This window comes from Bombus bifarius, unplaced genomic scaffold (assembly GCF_011952205.1).
Source record: "Bombus bifarius isolate JDL3187 unplaced genomic scaffold, Bbif_JDL3187 scf7180000008176, whole genome shotgun sequence".
Taxonomy (NCBI): domain Eukaryota; kingdom Metazoa; phylum Arthropoda; class Insecta; order Hymenoptera; family Apidae; genus Bombus; species Bombus bifarius.
This window is the reverse complement of record NW_022884493.1, coordinates 1,958,419-1,972,695: the sequence shown is the minus strand read 5'-3', so window position 1 is coordinate 1,972,695 and position 14,277 is coordinate 1,958,419. Positions and strand designations below refer to the sequence as shown.

At 41.3% G+C, this 14,277-nt stretch overlaps 1 protein-coding gene across 3 annotated transcripts in view; it reads right to left on the bottom strand.

Moving 5' to 3' along the window:
• Nucleotides 1-302: 302 nt before the first annotated feature.
• LOC117209370 overlaps nucleotides 303-14,277 on the bottom strand; it is a 61,372-nt gene continuing 47,397 nt past the window's right edge. For all 3 annotated transcript variants that reach the window (XM_033451340.1, XM_033451341.1, XM_033451342.1), the window contains 3 exons: nucleotides 4,602-4,965; nucleotides 2,585-2,952; nucleotides 303-1,865 (listed from right to left, as the gene is read on the bottom strand). In XM_033451340.1, coding sequence (XP_033307231.1) covers nucleotides 865-1,865; nucleotides 2,585-2,952; nucleotides 4,602-4,965 — 1,733 coding nt within the window. In that variant the 3' untranslated portion in view covers nucleotides 303-864. The remainder of the gene's footprint in view (nucleotides 1,866-2,584; nucleotides 2,953-4,601; nucleotides 4,966-14,277) is intronic.

The following is a 14,277-nucleotide window of genomic DNA, read 5'->3' as shown; positions in this document are numbered from 1 at the left end:
AAAAGTTACAAAGTAACTTTTAGTTAAAAAATTTCTTCCATTTTTAAAATGAGTGTAAAGTACAATTTACAATTATTAACGTTTCTTAAGTGTATTTGTAAAACGGATTTTTTTGTTTGTTTTCAAAGTATTTGTTTTGTGCGAATCTTTGTTGTCTTGCGACGATCGATTCTATCAATTCTATATTTGCCGAAAGCTTGGCTCTTTTAACCAACGATATAGGTTTAGAAAAATATTGCTTCCAAGTACACGCCCGTAAATCGATATAAATATCGTAATAAATGGTAATAAATGGTAATAAATCGTAAATAATTGTACCATGCTCCGCAAGAGTAGCCCGCTTAACGTTCAATTTGTCTATACTATAGCGGTGCAACTAACGATCCTGCGCGTCAAGCCCAACTTGATAATCACGGATCGCCAGTGCACCAAACTCGACGGTCGATTCCGATTAAACTTACTTCTTATTACACGGATTTCTTGAAAAAATCGTTTAATCGTAGACAATTCGATAGAGCAACGTACGTATATCCTCGCAAGTTCTAACGTTACATATTCTCGCGATACTCGAAGCCGCATTTCGTTTCTGTTAAATCAATAACACGGGCACAACGGTTTACCAAAGACCTTTATCGATCGAACAAAACCAACTGCTCGATTATTATCTCTCGGTAAAGTTTTCTATCCAAGTGTAAATATTGTCTAACGAATGCGGCAACGTTACGAGTTTGTAATACGCGATGTACAGATTGGCCTGTCGTTGATCGATAGGTGGACGATCGCGCCAGAGTAAACCTATATTTAAGAATTTTCGGGCTTTCGTCTTTCGTTCGTGTGTTTCTTATTTTTTATTTGGACCAGCTCTTAAACGATAACGCCTTGTTGGGCGAGCAATTGTTTCCTTTGATGAAGGCTCGGCGATTCTCCTTCCATCTCTGCCGGCTTAACACCGTCCAACGACTTTGACGTCTTTAAATTATTCAAAGCTTTCAAACAGTTGTTCGTAGTCATTTCTAAGGACTTTGAGCTTTTCAGCGACGCGTTCGCCAGTTTCTTTATAGTCTCTGAAATAGGACACTTGATGAAATCGGCTCTCTCCCTTTCCTTCTCTTTGATCCTCTGATTATTCTCCACGGTCAGCACAGAATCTTTCGATTCCACTTGCTCTTCCATTTCCGCTTCTTCTTTCGCGTCTTTCGCGTCTTTCGCGTCTTTCGCGTTTTTCGTTTCTTTGGAATCGTCGTTTTTCGTTTTTGCACTTTCCTCCGCGTTCGATCCTCTCAGGACGTCAGGACCGGGTGACCCGGTCTGATCTTGACCCGATTCCACGCGACCGTTATTATTATTCGTCTCTTCGTCCTCTTTGCGGTCGTCTTGGCCCAATAAAGACTTTGGCGGTGCCTCGACGTAGCCGCTTTCGTCGCTGTCCACTTCCTCGTCCAAGGAGTCCAAAGTCAAGAAAGGGGAGTCGTCGTTTTGCAGCAAGTCGTGACTCATTCTGCCAGGGTACTTTTCCATCACTCGTCTCTCTCTATCCTGCGGGTCGTCCAACCTGCACAATATCTCGCCTCTTGGTCTATAATCCACCACGTCGTCAAAGTCCTCGACGTACTCGAAATCGAACACATGCGACGCAGGATCCTCTATCTCTTCCTCCTCCTCCTCCATCGATTCGTCCTCTTCGTTCCGATGTGGAAACCTTTCACGACCGGTGTGCACCGTGTTTCGACGGTGAAAACGCGGACTTCCGGCACAGGTCATGAAGTTTGGCGAACCTTCGGAATTTCTTCGGGGACCTGCACCTCTTACGACCGCGTCATCCGAGAACATCACTCTTCTGTCTATTCGCTGTTCCGTTGTCTCACCTGTAATGTATGCGCGTTACGTTACGATAGTTTACGAACGAGCAAACGTAGCTATGGTAATTCGTATCTCCGACGATCTCGAGTAATCTAGTTCCGATTATTTAGCCGAATTGTTCCGCTTCCAGTTGCTCGAGTTCAAGTAACTCGACCGTATTTCTATTTCTACTCGCTATATCTCTGTTACATTAATTTTAACGGCTTTGAAAAACGTGACAAAAGAAACAAGAAATTATCGGTCTAGGGACTAGGCAAGTGGATCGTCGGAACAAGATACCTCGAAGAAGGTACGTTGAAAATTGTTAGAAAAATTAGTCACAGCTCGGTCATTATGCTAATACGTTGTATTAGCGATTGTTAGATAAGATAAACTTTATATTAATAAGATAGTCGATGTATGTAAACGGGGATAATCTGAACCAAGTTTAACCGACCTATATAGTTTATCTTTTTCTACTCAAATTTCTCTCTCAGTATCTCGGTATCAGTTTTTAAAGTTCAAAGTTCTTTAACGATCTTCCTTAATGTTCAAACAATTAATTTCACGATAATTCGCTCCAACTATATTTCTTTTATACCTATATATTTTCAAATTCATCGTATTATCTTTTAGCTAGGTTCATCGCCCGATTCATTATGCATATATACGTATACGTACATATATATTTGAGAGAAAAGGCAAAATTGAAAAAATTAAGAGATTTAACTTGATTTCGATATACCTGTAGTATGGTGATCTTCCGGACCTGGAGCTCTTTCTTCGCTGGTCGCGGTGCTGGCTGTTTCACACCCGCTCGAAATACTTCCGTTCTCGTCGGAAGATTCGCGATTCAGAGCATCGAGTAATCGAGCGAGCCTCCAGCTATCTTGATCTTGCCAACTGTGCGCCACGTTCTCTAGTGTCCTCAACTCTTCGAGGATCCTCTGCTGCTCTATTTCCTCAGCGACGATATCTTCCTCGATCGCTGATAATTTCGGCGCGCTTTTCGATCTCTCAAGGGGAGGTCGGTAATTCTGGCCTCCGATACTGAGAAGTAGCTTTCGTCGTGGTAAGGAAGGGTTCTCATACAGAGCGTTTGCTAGCGATAATCTGGAAAAAAAGAAAACGATGTTCACAGTTTTAGAGATTTAGTCCCCTCACTTGGCGTTATCAGCCTTTTCTATAACAGCGTGAAAAAATCTAAATTACTATAAAAATAATATCTAAATATCTAAATTACATTCTACTCAAAAAAAAAAAAAAAAGAAAAAAAAGACATTAATTTTAGTTGGTCAATACGTGGTTATTGATAGGTATTACGTTCCTCTCGTAACACGTAGAAATAGTTGTTATAAAATTCGTGCATCGTTATCTTACACGAATACAAAATCACGGTCGATCGTTCGATTTTTTGATAATTTCAAATAATTGTTACGTTTGGTCTGAAACGAGTCGGTGTCTCAATGCTTATATATGGAACCGTTTTCGCCAAAAGTTAAAGCACAGCTGACAGTAGAGTCCAAGTACACGTATCTATCGAATTTTGAGTATTTGGCTTGCCCAAAGAGAAATTACGCTCTGCCACAAAATCATTTATACTTGGAAATCGATACAATTATCATTAGCACATTTTCAATAAGATTACTCGAGAAACGAAGAAACTTTTAATTTCTTCGACAGTAACGGCAGATAACAGCGCATCATTCCCGTTTCCAGCTTAGCTTCCCGATATCCGGCTCAAAGTTCTGTCATACGGGACAAGCATCTGTAATTTGCAACAATCGATCGGGATTTTGATCGTGCGAAAACATAAATCTCCGATATTATTTGAAGGAAAACGACTATCGTCGTGATCGTTTCTTTTTCGAAACATTCGGTTAGATACGCGTTGTCGAACGATCGAATTTGACCCGAATCGTGACTCGATTGCTGCGATCGTGTTCTACGAACGCGACCCAAATTGTCTCTTCAGCGAGAGGTTACGGTCTTACGGTAGCTCTTGTCGACTGGCAAATGCCTGGCAATGCTGGCACACACACACACGCGAAGTGCATCTGATTTCCCCGCCGTCGAATTCCTGCGGGAATCTACTGGCCTCGATTTTCTTACGGGCTACGTCTAATATATGCCGAGTATATGCTATGTACACTGAACACTTTATTTATTTATTTTTATTTATTATCCATTACAGGCAGAGACTTACGATCAGTAAGGAGAACAAGAAAAGAGAACGTTGTACGTAGCGTATAAGACGTTGTGCGTAGCTGCTAATCGGAATTAAAAGGATACGATTAATAAATAAACAAACGGGTATACGTTACCGTTTCTCGGCTCGATAAAAGTAGTAATAGAGGGTTTTACTTGTGCTGGGTCCAACGATGATTTCAAACGTGAAATAAGAGACCAAGAGCAACGTATGCGTAGAACTTCTTTCCCTTATCGAATTGGGTACGTCTTTTTCCGCGAGACGGAGAGTCGACGTTGAGGCAACGTTAATAGCAGAGAAAACGGGAAAGTAAAAAAAGAAAAGTTACCCCACAAGTTCGTTTGTGACGAGGAAAGGACTATTCCTTACTCCTATGAGTAGGAATAAGCGTAGATGAGGAATAACAAGGACCGATCGGAGGACCGATAAATTCGAATTTGCTCGTTTCGACTACGGCGACATCGATCGACGCCGATTACGATACCGCGAATCTGTTCGCGTATCACGCCGTTCTCTTTCGTACTTGCGCATAACACACGATCGATTTGCTTACCTAGCATTTTGTCTGGAGACCTTGTCCCGTCGGAATTCTAGGAGCGCTTGCTGTAACCTGGCGTTCAAGGTCGAGGCCAGCCTCCTGGCGGTGGACTCCTTGCTACAGAGGGCAGCGTGGCACCTGAGCTCTGGCCTCAACCTACGTCCTTCGTGCCGGTAGACCCAGACGAAGAGGCGCGGATGAGAAGCAGGTGCCGTGCAATAGGTCACCCTATGCGCCCAGTACTCCGTCAAACCGTGATCCTTGGTCGTGGCGGTCAAACCGCCGTTCGTGACCGTCAACCTCATCGACACGTCCGGCCTGCTGCTGGTAACGTAATTGCGCCATAACGTCGACACAGGTTTCTCTACACAGCCCTCCCCTGCGATTTCAATCAGAATTTCTTGTCAAATTATGGCGAAATTACCATATAATTATGGTTAAGTTATGTTGCGTTTTATGTATTATGTATTATGTTTTATGTATGCGCGAGTAGGGATCAGAATTTTCTTATTCGACAGTGGCGGCATGATGCATCTAACGTTCTAGGCACGTTTTAGCACTTTACCAATCGTTAGCGTTTCAACGGCATACGCACGCCCGACCGGCAGCTCAGGCGCAGATTCTCCCTTTAGACTCTCTGTTTCGGTTTAAACGCTCCGATACCGTTCTGTTTGTTCATCGCGAACGGTACCGTTTTTCAAATTGGTATAAAACCGCGAGATCTTACAAAGCGACGCACCTGAGCAAAGTACCTTAGTGCTAAATAACGAACTAATGCTCGAATAACGAGAAAGATTGTCGGCGACAAACAAACCGATTAATCGGCTATCGGTCGGTAAAGTGTTAATCAAGCTCGAGTGAAATTATCGTAGCGGACGAAAGAACCATTATTTCGTAAAATTACGGTATTTAGTAATTAGACTGCTTATATCTAAACTTTGTTTCGAGTATTTCTGAGCGAGGTCGGTTAAAAACGACGAGTATTTGATGGTCACTTTTATGACGATCTATAAGAAGAAAAATATCGAATTTCACGTCTCGACGTAGATGTTGACACTGTCCTTACAGACGTAGTTTGTCAAACGTAGCGTTTATACGTTTTGCTTTTAGGCTCGCAACGCACGAAATTACATCGATTTTGCCATCGATCTTTGAAATTTTCTCTCTTAAATCTTCTCGACGAATGCTTCTGTCTTTGCAGATACACACCGTATCGTTGTATATTTTTGGATAAAAACCTAGCACGTTTCAAAATGTAAAGTCGTACGACACATGTTGGAAAGAAGTAACCTGTTATTCGTGGATCGTTGCCTCGTTCCATCTTCTCGCTCCTCTAAAATAACGATACTATTGGTTTCGTTAAAGCATCGTCGTATTATGTATACCATTGGCATTGCAACTAGTTTCGAACCAAGATGTCTCTATACGTTGCAGAAGGTTGTTACGTTGTTACGATCAAACAACGTAACAATCGCCTTACTGTTACCGCCTGCCATTATTATTCAATGTTTGTATCGCGGTATTATTAAGAGTGGCATCGGCGAGTAACAGTAATCGAGACAAAAGCTGCGCGTACACGAGTTTCACCGCTCGTTTCCGCGTACAATTACACGTAGTACAATTACACGCTACATAATATCTATTACTTGCATTAGAGAGGTCGAAACAAAGTGGTTCTGTCGAGGGTTAAAGCCAAGACGCGGTCTATATTCGCACGAATCCGAACGTAAAACTATTCTTTGCTTGTTCTGCATCGGGTCGCGATACGTCTCTCTGTTATGGCTTATGGAAAACGACAGCGATTTCTCAAAGGAGATCCCGAGAGCAGCGTAAAGCTATCTACGTCGGAGTAATCGTAAGAAATTGAAAAGAAAAGGCGGACAGTTGTAAGATGAAAACAACGGCGAAATAAGGAAATAAGAAGCGAATAGATATCTCAGAGCCTGGAAAACGCTGAAAACTTGGAAACGCCGCAATGTCCGTCCGACTTGACGGTTCGGGACTTGAAAGTTCGGGACGATCGATGATATGTTTGAAGAAGTACTTGTAAGAAGCGTAAGAAAGGACGGCGAGCGGTCGTTACCACCGAATGCCTTGGCGCGTGTACGCCTCGACTAGACAGACATTCCAGCTTCTAGACGCGTACGGAATACACGGCGAGGGAACTAAATCGAGGAACAGGCATATCCTGACCTTCGATACAGTTCGATCGGCCGTTCTTCGTTCGTTGCTCGGATCGCGTTACCAATTTAGAGATACAGGAAACGCCAGTAGTAGTACAGTTACTTACAGTAAAGAAAGCGATGGAAGGGAGCGCGTGAGTCGCGAAGAAACAAACAGGACAACGACAGGGTGCGACGACGGACGAGCAATAGCGGGTAAACGTCGCCACGAAGTAACCCGCTCTCTTCTAACAGAGCAGAGATGACTAATTGCAAGCCATCGGGTCATCGCACGAGTAACTAAACCTGATCCGCATTCTCTATAATAATTTGCTACGCCGTTTCCTTTTGTTGGCTCGTCGTATACGAAATTCCATTCGATTCGTACGAGTTTTATTTATTCCAATGAAATTTCTGATAACGCTCGATCAAATTAATTATCGCCGATCAAATCCTATCGCTTATGTTCCAATCGAACGAAATTCAATTAAAACGTGAATTCCTGTTGTACGTGTTGGAAAGGAGACTGTAGCGCGTCGAAGTAAGAAGAAGAGTTCGTATTACCTCCTGCCTACGCTTAAATTTTCAAACTCTTAGATCGTTTGTTATTTAAGACAGTTTCCAGTCGATTTGTAATTGTTTTCGGACTCGACTCGATTTTCTATCTCTTTCGCGAGACTTGGAATTCCTCGTTGGTGGCTAATAACGGACAGAACTCGAGAGAATTGATATCTACATCGAACGAATAAAATCTATTTTTACGATATTTTATCGATTACGCTTATGATAAAGAAAAATATCCGAGACAATGGCACGATAAAGATAAATATGCGAGCCACTTGTCAAACCCATTAGTCGCTAATTCGTTATTTCCTTGGATTGTAATCGCGACAGAAACGTATTATCGAGAAACAGTTGCCACGTATTTGAAACTAGGGAACAACAACGGCGAAAGAATGGAAAATGGAAAACCTAGCCCGAACCTCGATGCACGATAACGCGTAGAATGTCTCGAAAATGACTATAGAAGTCTAAAGCAACGGAATTAGTTAATCGATATAAAAGGTATATAGAATCGGATGGAAATTATTTTCACAATGTACGATGTTTCGAAGAAGCAATGTACGTTTCACCGATGTTCTATCTCGGAATTCTTCTTCGAGTTTTGCAAACTTGTATACCTTGGGTCAGTGAACTCGTCTGGGACCGGCTAGGTTGACGGTCTAATTAAAAAAAGATACGTAGGTCCGTTTAAAAAAAAGTAGCATTTGCCTTAAGAATTTTGGTGGTATGTCCGCTTACGAAAGATTTATAAATAATGCTGCGTTTCAGCAATACTTGCATGCAATGATTAAAACGCGATAGCCTATATTATCGCGTGTAACTACGTTCATCCGTATTTGCTAATTCGATTAATTGCATCTACCTACGTATATTGATTAAATTGCCAATTAAATTGCTCGTTACGTACATTATTTCGTGTTGTTATAATTAGATTCTTCGATGCTGCACGACTGAATTTATATAGAATAGCTATAATAGAAATTATCACGCAGCTCTATCTTCGTTCGACGATAGTAAAGCGATTATGTTTTAACATAGGTTGAATCAAACGATGGAACGTCAGTCGATAGAATGCTATCGCAGGGTATTATAAATCGTAACAGGCGTGTGAATTTTATCCATTTAAATAAAATATGTATGATTCAGCGATGGAAAAAAAATGGCAAACAAAGTAAAATAATTAAAGCGATACTACTAAGTGATCAACGAGGAAATAATTTTAATCGGGTTGACATGAATTTTGACCGATAAATATTATTAGCACCTATATAAAAGCCGACTTTCACCTTACGTAAAGCACTGCGCTTTCTATTTAATAAAATTATAAATTTTATTTTTACTTTGCGCGAGGAAAAAAAAAGATTAATTGGAAATGAAAAGGGAAGGAACGAACGAACTGAAAAGGGAAAACAATCGGAGAACAACGTTTCTAACGAGAACGAAATACATCGATGTTCTACCGGATTAGAATTGCAATCATTTGCCATTTATCAAATATATTTTGATCGAGCAAGCATGCGACATTTGAGTAAATTCATCTATGTCATTCTTTTCGATAAATTTACATCGATGAATCGTATTTCTATTTTCTATTTTCTATTTTCGCTGGTTTCTCGGTGTTAGATCCACGCGAGTCTTTCGTCTAGATGCATATCGAGATAAAGATTTAACGCTGTCCTTTCCCCGATTAGATCTTCGCTGTTCGGATCGACTTGGCCATGTTGCGCGTCTTGCGGTGAAAGTAGCGTGAACCGACTTTCAGTGGGCCAAGAAGTGGGAAACTCGGATTAACACGAACGTGAACGAGTAACAACAGTACGAATAACCGTATTTTCTTTCGTCCATACGCTGCAATTTTCTAAATTTTGAAGAAACGAAAGTGCCCGCTTTATCCGTTCGTAGCGCTCGCACCATTCGTTCCGCCGTATGATTTTTAATAGGTTCATTTATTTCGTAACGTATAAGGTGATCCTCATAAATATTCATGTAGTAAAATAGAAGTATGTGTTATACAGAAGGAATCGTAGCAACTGGATATTCTCAAGACATAAAATATAAAGAAACGGATGATAAATCTCGTTTTAGAAAACCTAGTCTCCGATCGGATTGGGCGTTTCGCGCGCGCAAACGTGTCACGGACATTTCAAGATCGATGAGTTTTGACTATGGTCGTAACCGAGACCGATCGAGATCGCGAATAAAGAGGAAGCAATCGGATCGGAAAAACAGTGCAGCTGTCGAGGAGTCGCTGAAACGAAGATAATTACATGTTACGAGTAGTATCTTTAAAGTGCGAGCATACAGCTTACCTTACAATTTCATTTTATGTGGATTTCGTAGATAGATAAGTTATATCTTTTTAATACGCGTTATTTCGTTTCTATCTAGATGAAACTATACCGCTATTATATTTGAAATAATTAGAATCGAGCTGTTTAAGGTCGATTCGCCTTTGTATAACTTATAGTTTTATGGTTATTGAAATTTTTCATTAGAAAATTACTCGGTTAGAACTACTCGGTTAGAACGAGTCGGTCTTCGAATGAGGATGAAATTTATGCAAATTCAGAAACCTGTTGCTTTTGAAAGGAAAAATCAGCAACGTTGAGTTTAATCTCTCTTATGCTTCTTTGTATGCGCACTTTGTACGTAGCCTTGTACGAGAAGCAAACGAAATCAAAGATAGACGTTAAACCGTGAGATGGTCAGAAAATAATCAAGGCTTTTAACAATCGATATCTCGTTTGGAACTTTGTAACGTAAATTATTCGTATGTTCGGTCATCGAATTCGTTCATTCGTCACGTTTTACGCGCTTCATTCGCCAGGTATTTTTACCATCGACGTTTTTCTCTATGCAAATACGAAGAACAAACTATCCTGTCGTTGATATAAAACCACTCTGTGCCGATTAAAAATACTTTTCTTTTTCCGAAAAAGAAGACTAAAAAGAGTTTTGTTTTCCCGAGTATAATCAGCGAAGAATAATCAATTACGAGTTCTACTGTTATACGAGAAAGTGGACGAGAAAATGTTTCCACGATATCTTTATCTGTTGCGCGATAATTTTTACGATCGCAACATTGTAACTGTATCGATGCTTTTGTCACCAACGAAACGATCGTCTTCTTCGTTTCACGACTCTTTGAACGTTGTACAGTCGCATAGAGTATATAGCGTTGCGGACAAAGTGGTTCCAATGTAAATAACAGACGAGTTAATTATTTCGAAAAGAATGCGATAAATATTTCATGATTCGTAATTACGCGCAAAGTTTAGTTTCTCGTTGCTTTCGTTACATCAAGCGGCTAACCGTATAACGTTAAATTCTTGATTTACGTCAATACATATTCTCGCACTATGAAATTCAAATTTTTCTCAGGCGCAACGGGCAACCGAATCCAATTAACTTGCGTGTTTCATCCGACATTCCGCGCATATTCCGTCCGTTTCGAAAACTGCGCACTTGAAACAAGTACGAATCTTAGGTTTCGTAATTAAATTCAACGCGGTTTCTACCGCATCGTTTACAGTTTTACGGTTTACGGTTTACGGTTTACGGTTTACGATATTCCTCCGATTTAATTGTTTAATGGCCCAACGTACCAAATTCGAAAAAAACAAGAGAACTGTAAAATTAACCGGTGATTTTTAAAAGTTTCCTCGTTTCTTTGCCATTTACGGCAAGCGCCAATAAACAAATATCCCGATGCTTTCGTCTTAAACTCGTCTAAATTTTACCCGAGAAAACAACATTTCGTAGGCATCGATCCAAGAGAAATGGCGAGCGATTACGAAACATCTTGTCGTTCGGGTAAATCGAATCCCGGTTGAATACAATCGATAAAAGTGAACCGTGCGAGCAAACGATCGTAAAAATCCGAGCCATTAGTCTATTCTCGGTTCTCACGAACGGATTAGCACCAGGTTTTCTTACACGTTCTCATTTATGCTGGTTTCTTACGCCTCTGTCATTGGCCACTTTGTCTTCTTCACACCGCCGATAGCATTCGTCATTGTCATTTTTATGCTCCGGTGGAAATTTTCGTTTGCTCGAGTATCGCGATATTATACATACTATGCATGTATGCGAGTACACAGTCTTGGAACCTGCTAATTATCTTTATCGCGTTCCGCTTATCGTTAAACTGTGTTACGTCAATAGCCATCCCAGGATATAGCCTGACGTCCACCCGAATACATTCGGTGGGCGCGTTTCTTTAAAATCGGCCGAATTTATTATTACTTGTTAATTTAAAAATATCGTCTCTTTTCGAACGAATAAAAGCGTTTACGGCGCCGCGTAATCGCCAGTGATCATAGGATAGATCGAGTCTTTCCGTTGAGAGGATTCGCGCGACAATTTGTTTGCGCGAAAAGCGTCGAGACGTTGTACGTGCGTTTATTACGAACTCGATATCCGATTAAAATCAACGATCGTTCGTACGACGTATCTGGAAAAGAAGTTTCAGGCTTTCTGCCAGTTCGAGACAACGATCAACGTGCGTGTATAAATTTCTAAGATTGATCATCGGTGCAAGGTTTGCTTTTCTTTCATGTTAATTAGAATAATAAAAAAATGATAAGTATGTATGTAAGTAAAGACGAAGCCACGAATATCACTAAACTCCTGTCAAAGTACAATCGCGAGACTACAGATTGCTCCATCGTTCTCCGTTTGTTGTCACGTACAAGCTTTGTATTCGCTGCATTCTTCAGATTCCGTACGATCGCGTATAATAGCGCGTACGTGTTTATTACAGCCTGTACGATTCGTAGGAAATTTTGCAACGAGCTTGTTTAAAATTTCCAGCGATACCTGCCGTTAGCCGGTTTGCTCTACGACACCCGTTCCAGTTTCACCCGTTTTTGCAAACACGATGTCGTCGCAAGAATGAAAAGTATATATGTAAGAACGTTGGCTGCAGGCGTAAATTCGTGGCACGAGCGAAATCAAGTAGATTTTACGGCTTAAAAGAGGACGAAAATCAAGAATATGGGAAATATAGGAAATATATAGGAGTGGAACGCTATAGCATCTTATAGATCTTATAGATGGACCTGGGCACCTATGTAGTTTTTTGAACTCGATAGCGCGATTCTTCTCCGATCAATTATTATAAAATTATAACATTATCTCCGGAGAAAGGTTACGGTAATCTGCGGATTTTTACGCATTTGATACGCGCAATACACAAATGTATACATGCACGTAGGATGACTTTTAATACGTAAAACGATTTCTCGCCTATTCTTTCAAAATTTCGTTCTTTCAACTACTTTGAACGAGACATAGTATTGCGGGCGATAGTATTGGCGAAATTTCAAACAGATCCGAAGATGTACATGCAAGTTACAGGGTATTTATTTGAAGTTTGCAAAGATCGGCAAAGTATTATTTGAACGGTCGATTATTGATTACAGGGCTACTTATACAGGGCGTCCCGCATTCGCAGTGGATTCTGCATATGAAAAGAGTAAAAAACGTTCGTACAGACAGATGCCCTGTTTGACGTAGTTGACCTAGTTGTTTTCTTCCTTGACAAACTGTATCTGCATACCTCCGCAAGAAGTGTTCAAAACGACCTCTTTACGTCCAAACTGTCTCACTCTGTCCGTTTCTCGGGCTACCGTCTTCGCTTTTCGCCGATCTCGGTCGATTCTCTCGCAAAGCATCTCGCGGTGCTGTCATTTTATTTGAACGCGAAGCTTGCTGGACAACTTGAGAACGAGATCCAGCTTTTTATCGTTTTCGTTAGTTTCGTTTCGCAGAATCCACCGCTGAAGCGGCTACGTATCGCGTACATATAATAAAGCTACGGGGCAGCCGACACAGAGCGAGAGCACCGATCGTCATCGGTATACTACTGATTTTCCATCGAGCGTACGTTTGCAACTTCTTTTCGAGATTGCTTGAAATTCTACCTTCTAATTCTAAATTCGCGATAGTCGTGTCACTCGTTACATTGCTAACGAAATTTCGCGCAATTTCGTACGATGCGTATGATAGGTGGCCAAAAGATGGATAAAAAAATGGATAAAAAATGGATAAAAAAATTCGGTGGTAAGCATTGGAATACCTTCGTCGACTACTATACACCGTAGGTATAGCGATTTTCTGGCGAACGTGTATCGTACGATTCTCGACACGTCGAGAGAAAGCAGCAGCAGCGTCGTTGACAATGATCGTCACGATCGAACGAGCCAACGACGCGAGGTATCGCGCTGTTGGTATCGAATCGCAAGCGGAAAAACGGACGATCTGGAACGACGCGGAACAGGAAGCGTCGCTACGGGAGAGCCAGTCGGTTGCAGAACGAGTGGTATAGCAAAAGTATATACGACCGCTAGGCCGTAACACTCTGTTCGGTATTATCCAATTAAAGGTAATGCTAGCAACCCGTTAATTTTTCTTCCGTTAGACGGTCGGCCATTTTGCCGACCGGCCTCGAGTTCATCGTGTTTTCGAGAAAATGAGAGCTACGGCCCGCTAGCGGCCGACCCGACGCGCGACAGCACGCGACAGCACGCGACAGCAAATTGTCTCTCTGGTGGCAATAAACGACGGAGATCGTTATCACCGTTCGTATACAGCGTATTTATTTTCCAACGCAAAACAATAAGTTGCTGGAATAGCGGTACGTTAACGACGCTTTTGTGCTTCGATACCGTCACCCATAGATACCGGAGACAGTCGACGATTAGTCATGCGTCGAATGAAATCCATTTATTATCCAACTGTATCGTCGATGAAACGACCATTAACGAATACGGCAAAGCTCATCCATCTATCCAAGTGTGAAAAGTAAGTTTCACTGTCGCGTAGCATTTTAATGGATAATAATAACGGATGTCGTTTCGTAATTGAAATACTCGAAGAGTACGGTAAGATCATTTTAAATATACCGGTCAGGGCAGCAACCCTTCGGATATGTGGTGTTTCTCCAACCAATTAATTCCCCAAAA